This window comes from Apodemus sylvaticus, chromosome 16 (assembly GCF_947179515.1).
Source record: "Apodemus sylvaticus chromosome 16, mApoSyl1.1, whole genome shotgun sequence".
NCBI lineage: Eukaryota > Metazoa > Chordata > Mammalia > Rodentia > Muridae > Apodemus > Apodemus sylvaticus.
In genome coordinates this window covers 49004204-49025077 of record NC_067487.1, presented here as the reverse complement: position 1 = coordinate 49025077, position 20874 = coordinate 49004204, and the positions used below count along the sequence as shown (strand labels likewise).

Below are 20874 nucleotides of genomic sequence, written 5' to 3'. Positions count from 1 at the left end.
CTTAGATGATCACTAACATTTATCTTCAAACTAAATACTAATGTCTAGGTAAATAGCTCAACACATTTTAAGGGAACAATTTCCAAACTAAAATCATTCTCCTAAGTTATTTTTAATAATTTTTATAAAAACTACCTATATACTAAAAGTACTAATCAGCTACCTGACCATAGTAAAGGCTCAGATTAACAAACAAGTATACAATCAAGGCTGGATGGATTCCTCTACAATACAAAGAAATAAAGTAGACGATGGTTAAGCAAGATGGACTGTTTCTAGCAAGGAGTAATCTGCCCAATCTAGATTCTAGATTAATTTGAAAATACTTTTCTTTCTTTATGAGAATTAGAGGGCCTCTTAGAATAAGTTAGCTGTTATTAAACTAGGTAAAATATGGTATTCTTTAACTTTAAATAGAGTAGAAACAAGTTATTAGATTTGATCTCTGCTATGTATGTGTTTAGTACATGAAATATTTTTGGTCTCTGTCCCTGTACCTTGTTACAAACCTCCTAAAAGCTGTAGAAATCCCCAGGTGATAAGACTATTTTTTCTTACTCATCATCATGAGTTCTTTTAACTACTCCAGAGATTATGCTAATGATTACTGTGTGCCCACAGACAGTCTGGGAAAGTTTCTGAAAGGATTTTCCCAATAATTCATTCTATTCATCTATGTCCTTTATAGGGCAAGCGAATACTATGCTGAGTTCTCTAAGGCATCCTAGAAGTTCATGTGACAGATGGAAGAGGTTTATCAGTTAGTCAGAAGGGCTATGGTGGCACAGACCAGAAAATTCCACCTGAAAGAAGCATGATTGAAAAGGCAAAGCCATCCTGGGCAAGTAAGATAGCTTCAATAAGTCAACCAAACAAACAACATTATAGACACCACTAACAAGTCAGTTGATTCTAACCCAATCATAATTATATTGTAGGCTATCCAATTGGTAACCACTACAAAATTGCCTAGTGAATAAGAAAAAGAAAAAAATCTGGTCAGAGATGTTTTGTATTACAAATAGAAAAAAAAACCAAAATGTGTTCTTCCCCATTCTCTTGTTAACACAAAGAGGAAAGGAGAAGAGAAAATAAGACAGAGAGGAAGAACAAAAAAGGGTGATGGGTATGCCTATAATTCCTGAATTTGGTGGGTTGATTCTTAACTCTGGAGAACTGGCTATTTTGAAAAAAGCCAATGCCAATTAAGTCTTGAATGTTAATAAACATAATTCATATCATGAACTATGGCCATTCTTATTATGAATTAGTATGTCTTGAATCAATGTCTCTTCATTTGCTATGTGTGCTCAGGAAAATTTTAGAGACTTTACATGTTTACTTTGTTTTTACCAATTTCTCCACTGACTGTTTTATGATATGTAGCACTTGAACCATCACCTACTCTCCAGTGCCCCTATAACTGTAGATAAGGATTTTTCTGTCCAACTGAAAGAGGTTATATTCCAAGTGAGTAGTCATGAAACCACGGTTCTTTTTCTCTGCCCAACCTCCATTCATAACTTAAAGTTCTATCTATTTCAGATTTTTCAGGCCAAGAATACTAAGGTCCAAATTTTTCTTAGTTCAGCTGCCTTATAAGTAGATCTTTACAATGGTTAAAAAGCGGTGTTCAAAGGAGCTCTTCAAAACACAGCATGAGGAAAAGTTTAAGCCTCACAGTACCCTCAGAACAATAGAGATTTGGGCAACTCTCAACAAAGAGCAATAAGCTAAACCAATAAACCAGATAACAGAGAAAACCAGGCAAACAACTAAGACTTCCTTCTGAGGTCAGAATAAACTTCAAAGACTGGGCTCAAAAATCACCCTTTATCTAATTAAACTGAGTCAGAACAAGGAACAATTTATGCCTTAGGGCATTGTTGAAAACACAGCAACCAGGAGTTGTGATATCAAATGAGGCAGACAGCTTTCCCAAGAAGTCAGTATGCAATACAGAAGCCCTAATTTTTTTTTCATCTCAGAATGACTGTGCCCATGTCCCTTACTCTGGAATACAATCATTTCTCTTCTGTTCCTAACAGAGGTCAGTAATTAAAATTCAGGGAACAAGTAATAGGAATAAATCTAAAGCATAACATTCATGATAGTATGATTAAATTAAATATCTGGCAAAGTACTCTGTAAACTTTTAAGGTATTCCGTGTATGCTAAGGTATCATTAACTACTTAGCAGAAAAGTAATACAAATTATTTTTAAAAAGATAAGTTCAAAGTTATTAAAATTAAAATATATAGACTCTCAGCACTGCAAAAGCCACCCTGAACAAAGATAGGGCATAGAAACTTTTTCACTTTTCTCCTTATATTGTGAGTTAAACCCAGGCCTTGTACAAGTGAGGGTAGAACTCTTACCACTGAGCCACACTCCACTCCACCCCAAGTCTTCACATTTTGATTTCATTTGTGTACAACATGAGCAAAATAGAGGCAGACAGAAAGGCAGAGATGCAGGGGGGAAAGTACCTTTGTTGATGATGGAGGAGTAGGAAAATTAAGCCAGGCTGGAGCAAAGTCATGCTGCGCCATTTAGGTCCAGTCTCTCCAACTCAGTGAAACAAGGCTTCAACACCTCATGGCAAGTCCCTGTCACATAAAAATGGAAAAAAATTAGATCTGTAGTTTCTGGCCAAAATTGTATCCTCATGTTGTATCTCTCTGAAATTACAACTGGCTGGGCATTGGTGACACATGCCTGTAAAGCCCAGCACTCAAAGACAGCCTAATCTATATAGCAAGCTCCAGAACAGCTGTGGCTATGTAGTAAGAGATCCTGTCTCACAAGAAAAAAACTAAACTACAATGACCAAATTGTAAGATTCCATTTGCAATTGCTAAATCATAGTAGGAGGCCATTGTTTTAAACTAAGTTCCTGAAGTAGACTCCAACAGACCAAACAGAAAAATGTAGTTTCCCAGCCAAGCAGGGGTGATACACAACACCTTTGATCCCAACAATTAATCTAGCACTTGGGAAGCAGATACAGGCAGATTTCTTGAGTTCTAGGCCTACCCAGTCTATACAGCAAGTTCCAGAACAGCAAGCACTACACAGAGAAACACTATCTCAGGAGTGGAAAAAAAAATGAAGTTTCCCATACTAAAATTCCACATCACCAATCTGAAATTACTTGTTGCCATCCCTCCCCCACATCACCCCAAAAAGGGAAAAGGTAATCCACCAACCTTCTAAACAGACCAGTTTCAAATACCCTAGTAATGAAGTTCCTCTCCAACTTCATCCTTGCCCAAAAAGAAGTAATCACTATGAACCAATTGATTATCTACTGCTGTCTCCCTCATCTTTTTCTTCTGTTTCCTTCTTCCTCTCATACATCTACAAAGCCTACTTACAGCCCATCTAGACATGTTCTTTTTCTATAGAAAAGGGATTCCCAATTTCTGAAAGAGCAAATAAGGCCCAGTAAGATCTTTAAATATGTAAATTTCTCTTTTCCCATAATGTTCTAGTTATTAAAAAGATCAGTTGCAGCTGAGTGTAGTGTCTCACACTAATCCCAGCACTCAGGAGACAGGCAGATCTCTGAGTTTGAGGCTAGCCTAGTCTACATAGTGAGTTCCAGGATAGCCAAGACCATCTAGAAAAGAAAAAAAAAAGAAAAAAGAAACCGGACCCTTGTATATTAGTTATGAATTTAAGATTGTACAGCCACTATTCATTTGGCAATCCTTCAGAATGTTAAATACATAATTATCCTATTGTCCACAATTCAGTATGATCAAAGAACTGAAAAATCATACTTAGCAATTTGTATACTAATGTTTGCAGCAGCACTTCAGAACTGTCAAAAGGTAGAATCTCAAATTTCCATGAACAGACAAAAGAATAAGCAAAATGTGGCACATAATGCAATGTTAGTCATTAAAAACTTAAATACCAGCCGGGCAGTGCTGGCACACACCTTTAATCCCAGCACTCGGATGGCAGAGGCAGGTGGATTTCTGAGTTTGAGGCCAGCCTGGTCTACAGAGTGAACTCCAAGACAGCGAGGGCTACACAGAGAAACCCTGTCTAGAAAAAAACAAATCAAAAAAACAAATCAAAAAAAAAAAAAAAAAACACAACAACAACAAAAAACAAAAATAAACTGGTCCAGCTGTGAAGTATGTTCATTCTTTGACATGTGTGTGTGCATGCTAAGGCTCAGGTGTGTAGGTATATTCACATCATGGAGAATAGAAGTCTTTCTCAACCATTCTCAATGTATTTACTGAGTTTGAACCTCAATCTCAAAAACTCAGCAGGTCTACCAAGCCAGATTGCTCCTGGAATCTTCTCTCTCTGCCAATGGGATTATAGGTGAACCTCCACAACCACTAATGAATCTGGTCTTTTCAGAATGAAATAAGGATGTTGGAATTCCATTGGTAGCTTCTCACTAGTTTATCCAGTGCATGATCTCCAGATCATGCCTTCAAGCTCAGATATTTTATCTTTTTGACTCATTCTATTCTATTCTATTCTATTCTATTCCACAAAGTTTTTTTTTGACTTACAATGTTTTTCGTTTCCAGAATTTCAGATCTTTTTTTTCCTCTAATATTTCAATCTCTTAAAAAAAATAATACAGTTCCATATCTTGTGTGGTCTTGTTTCCTTTTTTCTATTTTGTTATTTTCAATCAGAATCTTACTTTCTTCTTTCATCTCTCTGAACGCACTTTAAAAAAATCATTCTTTTGCATTGTCTGGCATTCTATCAGGACTCACTCTTACTAGATGTCATTACTGTATGTATGATAGGTAATGTTGCTTTCTATTTTCATGTTACTGTGTTCACACTTATGCCTCTGGGGTTATTTCAATGATTTTAAAGGTGATTTTTAAAGATGGTTTTATCAGCTTTATTCTGGTTTATTCTAGAGGTTTATTCTGACACATTTGCCCTCTTCAAATGGTACTTGGGTATGGCAAAGTTGAAGTACACAGTTCAGTGAATAGTTCCCCACTTTGGGTTGCCTTTTGAGTCTCTTTACCACCGGATAGTAGAATATTAACTGTTGAGAACAGCAATAGCTGCTGGATATTACCACTATGTACTTGCCAGTTAACAACAGTGGCCCCTTTAACTTCAATAGCTGTTAAGAATTTAAACAATCAGGGGCTGGAGAAATGGCTCCGTGGTTAGAAGCAATGACTGCTCTTCCAGGTCCCAAGTTCAAATCCCAGCAACCACAGGGTGGCTCACAACCATCTGTAATGGGATCTGATGCCCTTTGTTGGTGTGTCTGAAGACAGCTACAGTGTACTAATATATATAAATAAATCTTTAAAAAACAAACGAGTTTAAACAATCAAAAATAGTATGGAGCATACTTGGATTTTAGTAACTAAGATTAGGATTGGAAGGGAAGAAGAATAGAAAGGGATAGGGATAAGTATAGAACTAATTTTGATAAAATGTCAAGGTAGGTAAAGCAGTAAGAAAGGGCTAGCTGGGGATACCATTAAAGAGTGTTAAAGCTATGGGTAGTTGTAATTAAGAGATTAAAAAAGGAGGGAAGCTGGGCAGTGGTGGCACATGCTTTTTTAATCTGAGCACTTGGGAGACTGAGTGAGAGTCTCTGAGTTTGAGGCCAGCCTGGTATACATTGAATATACACTGGTATATGTCCTGTTCCAGGACAGCCAGGGGTATACATTGAAATCTGCCTTAAGGGGGAAATAAGAATGGTTACTATTCTAAAGGACCTGGCACACACACAGCTGCTCACAATTGTCAATAACTCCAATTTCAGGAAATCTGACTTACACATACACAATGCCATGGGCAGGCAGGCAAAATATAAACAAACACAAACACAAACATATATATATTTTAAATCTAGGCAACATATATATACCTATGACCCTAGCAAAGTTCAACTCAAGGTTATCTGCAACTACTCTGCCAGTTCTTGAAGCCACCAGCCTGGGTTATGTGAGATCCTGTATACTAAATGCTGTATCAAGAGCTGGAGAGATGGCTCAGTGGTTATGAGCACTGACTGCTCATCCTGCTCATCCCAGCAACCACATGGTGGCTCACAATCATCCTAAAGAGATCTGAGGCCCTCTTCTGGTGCATCTGAAGACAGCTACAGTGTATACTTAGATATAATAATAAATAAATCTTTTGGACGAAGGGAGCAGGGGCTTAGCCCTGGGCCAACCAAATTGAGCGGAGGTCCTAAATTCAAGTTCCCAGCAACCACATGATGTCTCAAAGCCATCAGTACAGCTACAATGTACTCATATACATAAAATAAGTAAATCTTTTTTTTAAATGTCATACCAAAAAAAAAAAAAAAAACCACATGAATATGGGAGCATAACCTTTAAAAGCCAAGGGGAGGCAGGTGGATTCTATTGCTTGGCTACTTTTAAACAGTTTGGTCACAGAACAAAATAGTTTTTTTTTTCCTGATATCAAACTCTGATTATACAAATAAGGCCTCCTAGGTTTGCCACTTACCAGAACTATTCTGCAATTTACTTACAAATCATACAAGAAAACTGTAAAACTGTTGTATTTATTAAAGAACTGCACACATACATGCCTAAATGTTCTTCCCTCCAAGAAACCATTTATTTAAACTGGAAATATATTCTGGAAACAGGATGTCTTTAATACTTAATTTGTTGAGACTAAGAATAGAGGGCAATACACAATATATTTACAATAGAAACACACACCTTTAAAAAAACACTTTACAGGGCTGAAACATAGCTTAAGCTGGGAAAACAGCTCAAGCTGAGTCAACATTTAACCCCAGTAGTATGAGTATATATATGAGATCTTGATTTCAACTAAAATTCACCAGGAAGGGAGGAAGGGAGGGGGCAAAATCTTATAAAGACTGATGTAGAGCTAAAACATGTCTATCACCAGTTAAGAGCACTTTACTAAGTACTCTTAATAGGATAGAGCATCCACACTGGGCAGCTGACAATTTGCAATTAATTCAGTACCAAAAAATATTATTAGTAGTTTTGGTGCCGGGCAGTGGTGGCCCACGCCTGTAATCCCTGCACTCTGGGAGGCAGAGGCAGGGGCAGGCGGATTTCTGAGTTCCAGGCCAGCCTGGTCTATAGAGTGAGTTCCAGGACAGCCAGGGCTATTCAGAGAAACCCTGTCTCGAAAAACAAAAAAACAAACAAAAAAACAAACAAAAAAAAAGTTTCGGTTTCATTTACAGCAGGCTGGCCTCACCAAGTAAGGATAACCTTGATCCTCCTGCCTCCTCTTCCCAAGTATTGAAGCTACAAGTCTTCCCCCACAAGGCCTGGTTATTTGGTGGATTAGTCTCTTAAGTGATCTTAAGGCTTTGATTCATGTTCCCAAAACAATAGCATCTGAGCTACATCCCCATCCCCAGTCCCTACAGAAAATAAGCAAGTTTAAGGCTGAAGCCTCATGAGCTTCCTCCTTTGATAGAGTAAGAGGCCTTGAACTTGCAAGGAAAGAGTGTGAATGAAAGGTTTAGAGGGAAGAGCGATAAGGGGGAAATAATCATAATCTCAAAAAAATTTTTAAATTTAAGTACACAAATTTATTCTTACTGGGTTTCTTCACAAACTGAAGCAGACCAAATCTTCAACAAATCAATCTACAGGGACTCTTTGTGTTTTAAGAGGTGGTAATGGTAAATTTTAAACTAGAATTGTACTGCAGTGTGAATTAACTGGGACAAATTTTAATTCAAATCCATTAATTTACTGAATGGCCAACAAATACAATGGACTAAGCAAAGAAAGATACAAGACACAAAATAAGCAGTCAAGCCCCAACAAGTTAATGAATAATTGTAAAACTAGTCTGCAGCCACAGATCCCTTCAGGAAACTTTCAAGTATAACTTTTCCTCCCAAGTATTTACTATTATTAGAAAAGTAAGTGCCAATGGCCCCATGGTCTGTAATTTCAGCACTGGAAAGCTAAAACAAGAAGAGTACTGCTGTAAGTTCATGACCAGCCTAGGATACCTAGGATACAAGATAGCCTGAGAAAGCCAAAAAGTACAGCCAGGAATAAATAGTATCACCTGTCTGTAACCTAAGCACTTAAGAAAGCATGGGATTACAAACTCAAGGTCATTCATTGCTATATAGAGAATTGCAAGCCAACTTTAAGTGCCAACATTGAAAAGTTTCTATAAAAGGAAGGATAAAGGGGGCAGAATTAGAATTATAGTCAAGTTAGTCTATCCCTGAACCACAGCCAATAAATGACAGAACTTGGAAATAGAACCCCAAGTACTTTATACACTTTTAAGGTCAAGACAGTGATACATCTATAATCTCAGCAAAGGAGGACCAATCTCTCAAACTTTCCCTAATTTACTAAAATATGCAATCTACTGCCTACTCTTTAGTACTGAATCTGCTTTTATTTTACAAATGTATAAAATTTTCTTCATTAAGCTATAATACAGCCATAGTCTTAATATTGTTTTAAAAGATCTTGGTGTTTATCCAAACCTTAGTGGGTAATTAAGTTTATCCTTAATTTGTGTTTCCTACACCTAACACTACTAGGGCTCAGTGGTGGCACATGCCTTTTTTAGTCCCAGCACTTGGAAGGCAGAGGCAGGGCAAATTTCTGAGTTCGAGGCAAGCCTGATCTAGAGTGAGCTCCAGGACAGCCAGTGTTATACAGAAAAACCCAGTCTCGGGGAAAAAAAAAATCCAAAAAAACCCAAACAAACAAAAAGTTTAAGAAAAACAAAACAAAACAAAAAAAAGAAATCCCACAAATGACTTAGTTCAGTGATATAACACTAAATGTCTTTATGGCAATATTATGATAAAAACAACATTCTTGGAAAACTTAAAATTACCTTATGATATGTAGAATTTCACTTTAGAAGATTTATATACTAGGATCAATATCGTGTAGCTAATCCTTTAAAGTAAGAGTAGCCACTGTTTAGTATTTTCAAATTCCCACAGCCCAAGACACAAGACTATCTTTGATGTCCAATACGTAAAGATAATGCTATTTAGCACTGTTTCTCCCTCCTTAAAGATACATGATGAGAGGAGTGGGAGGCATGTATGTGCAACAGCTTGTCCAGAAATTAGAGAACTTTGGTTCTCTCTTTCACACTATAGGTGTTCTAAGGACTAAATTCAAGCTACCAAGCTTGGACCATTATGCACTGAGCTGTCTCAGCCCTCAATAAATGCTTTAAATAGCAATTTTGCTATTTACAACAAAATAACAAGCCTCATAATTGGGTTTTAAGGCAGACCAACTTTCTAGAATCACACAATCTTTAGCTTAGCATGTCACACACTACTGAATTACAGTTATAGAAAACTACAAAATGCAGGTCTTAATATTGTACACAGGGAAAAACAAATAATACAGTCAAAATTTGCTCCCCATCAACTCTGGCCCCTTAGGTTGCAAACAGATTGTCTTCTTAGAAAATTAAGTATTTGGAAAGTTTTGCCTTAACTAGACTAAGATCAAAACATTTGCAGTCACTTTTACTCCCCACCTCACCTTTTCATTGGTGGGGAGGGGGGAGACATCTACTTTACACAAGAAAGTCTTTTAAGCACATTCAAGTAGTTTTCAACCTAATTCAGTTTCCAGAATCATTTCAACACTCACCTACTAATTACTTGTCAAAGCTTCATCTTAGCATTTTTTTCTCAGAGCTCTGTTTGATAAATCCCTAAAAGGATTCTGTAACATTCCTTCTTACACAGATCTAAAGCAAGTTTATACTACAAAACTTAGAAATACCAAATAATTAAAACTTCAGTTAGTAGTAGCACACACCAGCACTAAAGAGACAGAAGCAGGAGGATTTCTGAGGCCAGCCTGCTCTATAGTTAAGTTCTAAGATAACCATGGCTATACACAGAAACCCTGTCTTGAAAAACCAAACAAAAACAAAAGAAAACCCTGCCTTCTTTCATTCCCTCCTCTCAAATAATACAAGGCATAACAGACATATAATAGTTAGACATTATTTGATGTAAACAGTCATAGCTGGGCCAGTCAGACGGGGAAACCCAAGTTTGATTTCCAGAAGCCACAATAAAGGTTAAAGGAGAGAACACACTTGTCCTCTTACCTTTATACAAAGGTATCATGCGCACATAAAAAATGTCAGTCTCCCTGCCAAAACCTCTGAGCTGGAAATTGTGTTTACCACTTTATTTCAAAGTGGATTCTGGTGTTTTAGCCAGGCAGTGGTGGCACAAGCCTTTAATCCCAGTACTTGGGAAGCAGAGGCAGGCAATTTCTAAGTTGGAGGCCAGCCTGATCTACAGAGTGAGTTCCAGAACAGCCAGGGCTACAGAGAAACCATCTCGGAAAAACCGGAGGAAAAAAAAAAAAAGATTCTGGTGTCTTAGCAATAAATGACAAAATAGCTGTGTTCAGATTCATGTGGTTCAATTAAAAATTAAAAAAAAAAAATTCTCAAAAGGGTCAAAGTAGCTAAGTCTTTATCAGGTAAACAAATGTAGATATTCATACAATAAATGATGCAAACAAACAAGAAAAATGGTCTGACAACAAATCAATTTGACTATCATTCTGTTAAAAACAAATTTCACTAGTCCCCAAGCTCTTAAGCACCTAGAATAAAAATACAAATACCAAGTTTAAACCTCAAAAAATATCAATAATGTGAGTGATCCTTTGGCTTTGCATAATTTCACTCAATAAACAGTACAAGTGAGAAAAGATCCTTGCTCTCCAAGTTTACATGAGGATAGACAAAAAAATTTAAATGAGAGATGATTTCAGGCTCTGATGAACTAGGACTAACTAAAAGAAATCAATTAGAGAGAGTTGCCCACTATATACAATACAGAGTAAATAGTAAGAGAAAGTCTATCATATCTGAGTTAAAACTCATCTAGCCAGGTGAAGTACTGAACAAAAACACAACTAGTTAAAAGGCTAGAGCAAGAGAATCACTGGAGCCCAACAGTTCCAAATCAGCACTCTCCCTGCAAAAAAAAAAAAAGGAAATCAGGGAGAGAAAAGTAGCAGAGGGAAGAAGAGGATGGATGAGCTAAAGAAAACAACTGAAGAAAAAACATCGCCCTTATACCTATGGGATGTGACCTCTTTCGGGTAAAGAACCCTTTCACGGGGATTGAGTATCATAGATCCTGCCTATCAGATATTTACAATTCATAACAGTAGCAAAACTAGCTATGAAATTGCAACAAAATAATTTTATGGTTGGGGGGTCACCTCAACCAGAAGAACTGAATTAAAGGGTCCTAGAATTAGGAAGATTGAGAGAAATCATTAGCCTTAGACAATAAGAAAACTGGTGTTTTCAAGGATAAGAAAGGTAGCTAGAGGCCGATGGGCACTAAGATCACAAAATTGCAGAGGAAAAATAAGAAACAATATAAAGATTTATACAATAGTATGTATAGTTTCAATGAAAGACACTGAAGGCTTTTAAGCAGAACTTTACCTTTTATTTGTTTTTGAATATGTGTTCACTACCATGTTCAGCACAGCTGCAGAGAATAGAGATAGAGGAGTCCCTGGAACTGGTGTTGCAGGCAGTGTGATAAGCCCATGGTGGTTGCAACCACTTAAGTCTTTTGCAAAAGAGGCCCACACTCTTCACCTCTTAAGTCATCTCTAGACCCCAATTACTACCACTTTTAAAGGATCATTATACTCTGTAAGTAAGCTATACAGTACAAATGGCAAAGAAAAGAGGCTAGTGCAGTCCTTCAAATGAAAATAAGATGTACCTGTACAATTTTAAAATGAATTGGAATAGAAAGACTTGAGATTTGAGGTGGAACAAACAGAATTGCTAAGAGTCCATGGAGAATGGAAGCTAAAGGTGATTCCCAGGTGTTAGTGTGATGAGGTAGATCAGGAAAACATTAACAGAGATAAAAATGAAGAAAAAAGTAGCAATTATGACAGACCACTTGCCTAGCATGCATTAAAGTGCTTAAGAATCACTTCCCCACAGGGGTAGAGAGACAGCTCAGGGATTAAGAGCAATAACTGCTGAGTTCAAATTCAAGCAACCACATGGCAGCTCACAACTATCCATAATGAGATTTGATGCCCTGGGTTGTCTGGGTTGTCTGAAGACAGCTACAGCGTACTTTTGTATAATAAATCTTTAAAACAATTTTTTTAAAAAAAGAATCCCTTCCCACAAAAGGCCAAGGCTGTAATAATAGTAGTGTGCTTGTCTAGCCTGACCTCTAGTTCTTTTTTTTGGGGGGGGGGGCGTTGATGGGGTTTTTTGTTTTTTGGGGTGTTTTTTTTGGTTTTTTTTTTTTTTTTGATTTGGTTTTTTTCAAGACAGGGTTTCTCTGTGTAGCCCTGGCTGTCCTGGAACTCACTCTGTAGACCAGGTTGGTCTCGAACTCAGAAATCTGCCTGCCTCTGGCTCTCAGAGTGCTGGGATTAAAGGCGTGCGCCACCACAGCCCAGCTCCAACCTCTCGTTCTACCAGGGGGAAAAAGGAAACCACTACTCGGAAACCACTACTCGGGGAGGTTGCCTTGAAAGTATGGCATAACATCACAATTTTACATGTGGAGAGTTCAAGGGAGGACTGGAGAGATGGCTCAGCGGTTAAGAGCACTGACAGCTCTTCCGAAGGTACTGAGTTCAAATCCCAGCATCCACATAGTGGCTCACAGCCATCAGTAATGAGATCTGATGCCCTTTTCTGGGGTGTCTGAAGACAGCTACAGTGGGTGCACCTACATCTAATAGAGTTCAAGGAATAGTTATATAATATGAAAATCTGGACTGGACATTTAAGATTATCTAAATAGGTCCAGGCCTGATGATCCATACCTGTAATCCCAGAACTCAAAAAGATGGACTGCCACAAATTCAAGGTCAGTCTGATCAACAGATTTGCAGGCCAATCAAAATCTCAAAACAAACTTGCATGTAAAAGCATCATTTAAAGCTACCACAGATTATCCAAGTAATCATACCCGAGTATGATCCAAAAGTATAATGTATTTATCTTAACAATTTTAAATGTGAAGTTATATAAATCAAATATCTGAAACACCACACACATTAAACCTACTGATCAAATTGGTCCCTTCATTTTATATTTACCTACATTCTCCAATTCACTCTCCCTCTTGGCTAATCCCATGGTACTCAACACCCTATTTTGAGTGGTCTGTGTTTGGTTTTGGTTTTGGTTTTTTTGCGGGTGGTTGTTGAGACAAGGTTTCACTACGTAGGCAGTAAGTCCTAACCTTGCTTTGTGGAGTAAGCAGACCTTTTTGACTCTGCTTCCACTGTTCTGAGATGGCCTAAGCCATCACCCAATATTCCAAATTCTTAAAACTGTAGACCTCAAGCCCAAACAGTATCACCTAATTGAATATAGGAGTGGTGAAAAATATGACATCAGCAAAAGGATTAAAAGGATACCCAGTGCTTACCAACCAAAAATAATAATCAAAACTTAATAAATCTGATGTTCTAATACTACTAGTTCTAATACTAGTAGTTCCATACTACATCAGGCACTTTCACTGCACAGAGCACTGCTTCAGGCAATGCTCTAAGTCCAACATTCACTTCATTTCTTCCTGTGCTGTCACAGGCTGCTAACACAAATGAAAACTAAATGCTGCCTCAAACACCTCAGATTCAAGACTATTATTAGTCAAGACTATACTATGCTACCAAATGCAGTGCTTTAGACAAAAATTTCTGCTTTTAAACATAATTCTTTAATCACAGGAAACAGATTTGTTTGGATTGTATTGTGCCAGGTGGTGATAGTGCACTTTCTTTTTTTGTTGTTGTTTTTTGTTTTTTGGATTTGGTTTTTTGAAGACAGGGTTTTTCTGTGTAGCCCTGGCTGTCCTGGAACTCACTCTGTAGACCAGGCCGGCCTAGAACTCAGAAATCCGCCTGCCTCTGCCTCCCAATAGAATATGATTTTTAAGAAGCATTATTTGAGGGTCAAAGAGGTTAATAAAGTTAAAGAGCTGGGCAGTGGTGGCATACACCTTTAATCCCAGCACTCGGGAGGCAGAGGCAGGTGGATTTCTGAGTTAGAGGCCAGTCTGGTCTACAGCTATACAGAGAAACCTTCTCTTAAAAGAACAAAAACAAAAACAACATAAATAAATAAATAAAGAGGTCAGTCCAGACTCTTTCCCAGGACCCATGGGAGGAGAGAGCAACCAAAGTTATCTTCTGACCTCTACATGCAGGCTGTGGCGCTCACACCCACACACAATAAATGGATAGATGGACTAATGATGGGTGGACAGGTAAAGATGTTTTAAAAAAAACAAAAAGAAACATACAACTTGAGTTGCTGACTTTAGTTACCTGGGGTTTTGTTTGTTTGCTTTAAATTGGAAGGTTTACTTAGTTGCTTTTTGGTTGTTTCTATTGTTTTGATGGTACTTTTTTTTAAAGGTTTCACATACAACAAACTAGCCTACAATTCACTACATAGCTGAACTCCTGATCCCCCTGCCTCTTCCTCCCAGGTGCCAAGATTACAAGAATGCACCACTATGGCTACTGCTGATTTTAATTGTTAAATTGTTGGCAGACTTTTCCAACAATTTCTGAAATGGCTTTAAACATGCTTCTGTCAACATGTGGAAGTCTGTGATCTGTGCGCTTAGATAGGAAGCCCTGAAGCCCCTTGCCGGGAAGTGGTGGCACATGCCTTTAATCCCAGAATTTGGGAGGCAGAAGCAGGAGGATTTCTGAGTTCAAGGCCAGCCTGGTCTCCAGAGTGAGTTCTAGAACAGCCAGGGCTATACAGAAAAACCCTGGCTCGGAAGGAGGAAGGAAGGAAGGAAGGAAGGAAGGAAGGAAGGAAGGAAGGAAGGAAGGAAGCTACTTTTGCCATGCTCACAAGTGCTAAGATAACAGGGATGATAGATAGACAGAAAGAAAAAAATTAATGGAATCAAGACATCTTTATTTTAATTAAAAATGTGTTTGTGAGTATGAAACTGTACAAACGCATACACAGTATGTGTTTGTGCTGGTGTGTTAGCCTGTGTGATATATCCTAGAACAAGAACTCATGATCTCTCGCACAGCAAGCACCCTTAATCTCTCCAGCCCCAAACAACTTTTAAAGTTATCTTTCCGTGTAAAAATATAAAATTCAGCCATTACCCAAGCTTAAATGTTGATTTTTATCTTCAATTAGTGATACAGGAAAAGTGATAACCCCTTTTTATCGTTTTAAAAAAAAAAAACAAAAAACAAGCTGTCATGCCAGGCAATGGCAGCGTGCACCTTTAATCCCAGCACTCAGGAAGCAGAGGTAGATCAGGCAGATCTGAAATCAAGGCCTGCCTTGTCTACACAATGAGTTCAAGGACAGTCAGGGTTACACAGAGAAACCCTGTCTCTAAGTAAATAAATAAATAAATATTTTTTTAAAAAGTGAAAACTAATCAAGAAATTTTTTTTAAGACACCAGATGAGATGGCTACAGGTACACCATACCTCTCAGCACTGGGAAGGTAGAAGCAAGATAATCCCCAAGTTCAAAAACAGCCTGTTTTACACAGTTGAGTTCCATGACAACACATACATGGGCACAAACACAAAGTGGAAAGGATGCTTTATATTCTAGATTGATCATACTTATGATTTCATACATTCAAACATATTACTTTATTATAAATTCCATTTGCCTTGCTTATTATAAATATATATTATTTTGATCTAATATGAAAGAGGGTATTTTGCTTCAACAAAGAAAGATGGTTAATTCTATCAACTAAGCTGGATTGAGCAGAGACTAAGAGATTAATAAAACAATGTGTGTGCATCTAAGTGTACACTTGCACAGAATTAAGGGAAGGGTCTACCCTAAATATAGGTGGTGTCCTAATGAAATTAGACAATTAGATGGGAGGAAAAAGAAAAAAGCCAGTGGAGTTAGCTAGTACAAACATTCTGCTTCCCTCTTTGCTTCCTACTTGCTAATGCTTTGAGAGCCACTCTGCTCTGCCCTTGCACCATGATGGACTGAAGATACAGGCTAAAGTATTTCCTTGAAATGGTTTCCTAGAGGAACACAAAACAAACATCACAACAAAAATCTAAAAGATAACTTTAAAAAAGACTTTCAAGGCTAAGGTATAGTTCAGTGGTGTATTCTTCCCCTATTCTTTCTTCCACTATTTGTGTTGCCCTAGACTCTTACCTGCAGTTCCAAAAATACACAAAGTACACCTAGGCTTGACAACATTTGCTTGTATACCTAGAACTTAGAAAGCGAAGATATACAAGCTCAGGGCTAGTCTGACCTATAAAGTTTAGATCTTCTAAAGAGGGAGGAAGAGGGGGAAGGGAGGTAAAGGGGAAGAGCAAGAAGGGAAAGAGGAGAAAAGAAATGGAGAGAAGGAAGAGGAGGGACTGAGGAGGAGGGAGAGATAAAAGGAGGGAGAGGATTATTTTCAGAGATGTCCACCAAATCACAAAGTTCTAGTAGACAGGAAAATTGGGATAAAAGCCACTAGTTTACTGGAACAGAAATCACTTGGCAAAATTCAGTTCCAGTACAACCTCAAAAGAGAAATAAATTGAGGGGGAGGGAAGAAAAAAGAAAAAAACAAATTCAAAATCTGATTTTATCACCTAATCCCTTAGGTAAATTAAACTGCACACTGAATGTCTTTGTGTGACTCAAGACGGCTCAGAGGTTAAGAGCACCTACTGCTCTTGGGTTGGATTCCCAGAACCTACATGTTCCTGAATGATTGTCTACCTGCACCTGTATCATATTCACCTAGGGATATAAAATTCAGTTGCTACACAACATGAAAATAAGCTATCTTTTGAAGCAGAATAGTATTTTACTTTTCTCATTAATACCTTAAAAACTAACTGTAACCCTTGATATGGGTTCAAAAGAAATACAACTTGTATAACCTTGGAGAAATGTTTGAAATCCCTATGCCTATATTTTCTCAAATGTAAAGTGTGAATGACAGGTCTTCCCACACAGGGTGTCCATGAGGACTAAAATTTAAGGTTCAAAATAGCATAGAACATGGTATAAACACTGATAAACATTACTTAGTAGTTATTAGGATCCATTCATTGCTGAACATGATAGAATACTCTGTAATCTCAGCATTCACCAGTCTAAGCATAAAACCACAGAAAGCTCAAGGCCAGCCTAGAATATATAAGATCCTGTCTCAAAAATATCTAAAATAAAAACCTGTCTACAGCAACAAAGATTTAATGGACAAATATGCCAAGTATAGTGAAATGTACCTGTGATCTCAGCAAGAGAAGCTGAGGCAGGAGGATTTGTAAATTCTAGGCCAGATTAGGCTACAAAGCAAAGAATGGAGAAGGAGAGAGGGGAGAAGGGAGAGGGGAAAGAATGGGGAGAGAAGAGGTAGGGAGAGGACAGCTATGGCTATCTTTATTCTTACTTAAATACTTCTCTGAAGATATACAAACCCAATTAGTATATAAAAATATCCTATTAGTTGTTAGAGAAAATATAACAAAAACTGTTTACAAATGGACCACTAGCCTCACAACTTTCAGTTCCATGGGATCTGATGCCTCTGACCTCTAGCATGCACTGACACACACACACACACATGATTTTAAACAAATAAAATTAAAAGCAGGGTATATGTAGCCCTTTAATCTTGGCACCTGGGAGGCAAAGGCCAGCATGGTCTCAGAGTGAGTTCCAGCAAAGTGAGTTCCTGTCTGGAAAACTCAAGAATGTTACTGGAAAGGGTGGGCCAAGAGATTTTGCTAAGAGCACTGGATGCTGTTCCAGAAGACCTGGGTTCTCAGTTCCCAGCATCCACATAGCAGTTTACCTGTGTCTGTAACTCCAGTTCCAAAGAATTCAATGCCCTCTTCTCATTAGACACAAATGTGGTACACTTCGAAATATGCAGGCAAAATGCATATATATATAAAAAAAAATTTTACCATGTTAACGGAAAGACCAGTGAAAAGCATAAACAATAAACAGGTGAGGTTATGGCTCAGCAATTGTCTCGGGTATGATTAAAGTTCATCCTTTAATATGGACCCTAAAAAAGAAAAATAACAAAATACCTTACCTCCACATGTCATCCAGCAGCTGGAAAGTTAGTAAGCCTATTGAGTACAAATAAATACAGAATACGACCTGCTCTAGGAGACACAAGCAGACTGGGGTCCTAGCTGATATTGACAGGTGTTTCGTGAAAAACCTAAAGGGAACCAAAACATCAGCTATGCTTCTTTAAAAAAAAATATATATATATATACATATATATATATATTTATTTATTTATTATTATTTTTAACGATTTATTTATTTATTATTATTATATCTGTGTACACTGTTGCTGTCTTCAGGCACACGAGAAAGAGGGAGTTTGATCTCTTTTACAGATAGTTGTAAGCCACCATGAGGTTGCTAGGATTTGAACTCAGGGCCTTCGGAAAAGCAGTCAGTGTTCTTAACTGTTGAGCCATCTCTCCAGCCCATTTATTTATTATTATTATTATTTATAGGAGTACACTGTAGCTGTCTTCAGACACACAACAGAAGAGGGCATCAGATCCCATTATGTGGTTGCTGGGAACTGAACTCAGGATCTCTCAGAAGAGTCAGTGCTCCTAACCGCTGAGCCATCTCTTCGCCCTAAGCTTTCTTGATAATGTATTGTGGGAAGGTTTCAGAATAGGATGAAAAGCAAGCAAGTAAGCTGCTTCCTAAAAGGGAAAAAACATAAATTCTAGCATAGCAAATCAAACTTTGAAACAGAAAAACAAAGTCGTACGTCTTAAGAAGTAAAAAATACAATTTCAGATTGGCATGAATGGAATCCAGGTAATACAATTAACAAAAACAAGAAATAGAAAGAATAGCTTAGGATAATGTAATATAAAAAAAACAGTCAAACACTTTGGCATATAAACTGAATTAAGTAAATTCTCTTACTATTACATATAACTTTACATACAACTTCACATCATCATTTCCAGCAGTTTAATGAAAAGACAATTTAAGTTTTAAGGCAAAGAAAATTAGGGTAAATACACAAGATCACATTTCCTTTTTCTAGATACCTCATATTCTCAAAACTTACCCTTTTCTTACAGCATACCTGCATCTAAATAAACTATTATATCAGTTTCATCAAGGCCTGTGACATAGCTTCCCAGGTAGTCACTTGCTGCAGAACCTAATGACCTAAGCTGGATGACAGAGATACACATATTGGAAAGAACCAAATTTCTGAGAGCTGTCCTGAATGTGAATGTAGAGCTGTCCATGAATGTAGGTGTGCAGACAGCTATACCCAAACACACACACACACACATATACAGAGTCTTGTATTATCAGTGACACAGACAAGACCAACTATAGTGGTGTGGGCCTATAATTCCTCTGAGGAGGCAGAAGCAAGAAGATCTCACCAGCAGCTTTAAAAACAAAAATCTATGTATGTAGTAATTTCAGCCCAAAAGCAGAAAGAAAAGCACTAATATTTAGATCCATCTGTTAAAATAAAAAATTAAAAAAAAAACTATATGGTTGAAAACCACATTTTAATGTTACTAAAAGCAAAAATCATCCAAATAGTCATCAACAAATAGCAAAACTGAACAGAAGCTTCTCTTTTTTTTTTTTTAAAGCTTCTCCAACCTCTATAATATAATCAGAGTTAACCCAAGAGGAATGATATACAGGAAATAACACCAAGAAAAATGTTCAACTAGAAGGACAATATAAGTATAATGACTAAGGGTACTGATGAGGCTGGGTCTAGACTTTGTCTAGCATAGATGAATAAATGAGTTTAAAGCACAGTAATTAAAAGTGCAGACTGAGTTGAGGGTACTACTCAGGGTGAGAGCTTGTCTAGCATGAAAGCACATCCTCAATACAAAATAAAACAAAAACCATCAGGGGGGATTAAGAGTAAGGGCAGTCAGATCTAATTTAAGCAAGCAACTCTTTCTCACACCACTAATTACACTACTCTCCTCATAGTATTAAGAATGGATATCACAAAAAGGAGCAAAACACGGACACCATAATCTATAACTGCTAGTTATTGTAATTCTGGAAAACCTCATTTAGGACAAGAGTAAGAGGAACTGGAAGTGTGAGAGGGAGGGTTTTTTTGTTGAGGGGTCTCCCCTGCCCCCCATTTTTTTGAGCTTGACTGCTCTGAAACTGTAGACTAGACCTGCCTGTCTCTTGAATGCTGGGATAAAAGGCTCAGAACACCACTCAGGACCTACTTTAATTTCTTTCTCACATTAAAGATACACACTTTTATACAAATAACTTCAAAAGTCAACTAATAGAATACAGGCTCTCCCAAGTGATAGACGAATGTTCTCATCCTCACCAATTTTTACATAAATTATGACAAAACCAATTAAAATATTGCACACAAGACCTGGCATGGCAACATACTGGTAAATTTCTGTGTATTTAAGTCAGAAGTACCCCATGTTCCAGGCAACCCTCATATATAACTTATGTCTCAATATGTTTTAATTTTTAAGTACTAAAGATCTTTCAACACAGAAAATATATAATTCAGTCTGTTACAATAGAGAACTGAACTCCAACTTCAGAACAGAAAATAAATATTAAACATGACTACCCAAATACTCTCTTTCAGACTATCACTCTTTTTTGTTTGTTTATTTGTTCATTTGTTTTTCGAAACAGGGTTTCTCTGTGTAGCCCTGGCTGTCCTGGAACTCACTCTGTAGACCAGGCTGGCCTCAAACTCAGAAACTCGCCTGCCTTCCAAGTGCTGGGATTAAATGTGTGCGCAACCACTGCCCGGCTCAGACTATCACTTCTTTTGATTT

The 20874-nt window shown here is 37.5% G+C and overlaps 1 protein-coding gene across 6 annotated transcripts in view; it reads right to left on the bottom strand.

The window, feature by feature from the left end:
• The window catches only part of Gpbp1 (GC-rich promoter binding protein 1), a 722682-nt gene that overhangs the window by 42960 nt on the left and 658848 nt on the right, over positions 1 to 20874 (bottom strand). For 4 of the 6 annotated variants that reach the window (XM_052159424.1, XM_052159423.1, XM_052159422.1 and 1 more), the window contains one exon: positions 2491 to 2610. The exons of the other annotated variants lie outside the window; for them this stretch is intronic. In XM_052159424.1, the coding sequence (XP_052015384.1) occupies positions 2491 to 2553 (63 nt within the window). In that variant the 5' untranslated portion in view covers positions 2554 to 2610. The remainder of the gene's footprint in view (positions 1 to 2490; positions 2611 to 20874) is intronic. 6 annotated transcript variants of the gene reach the window in all.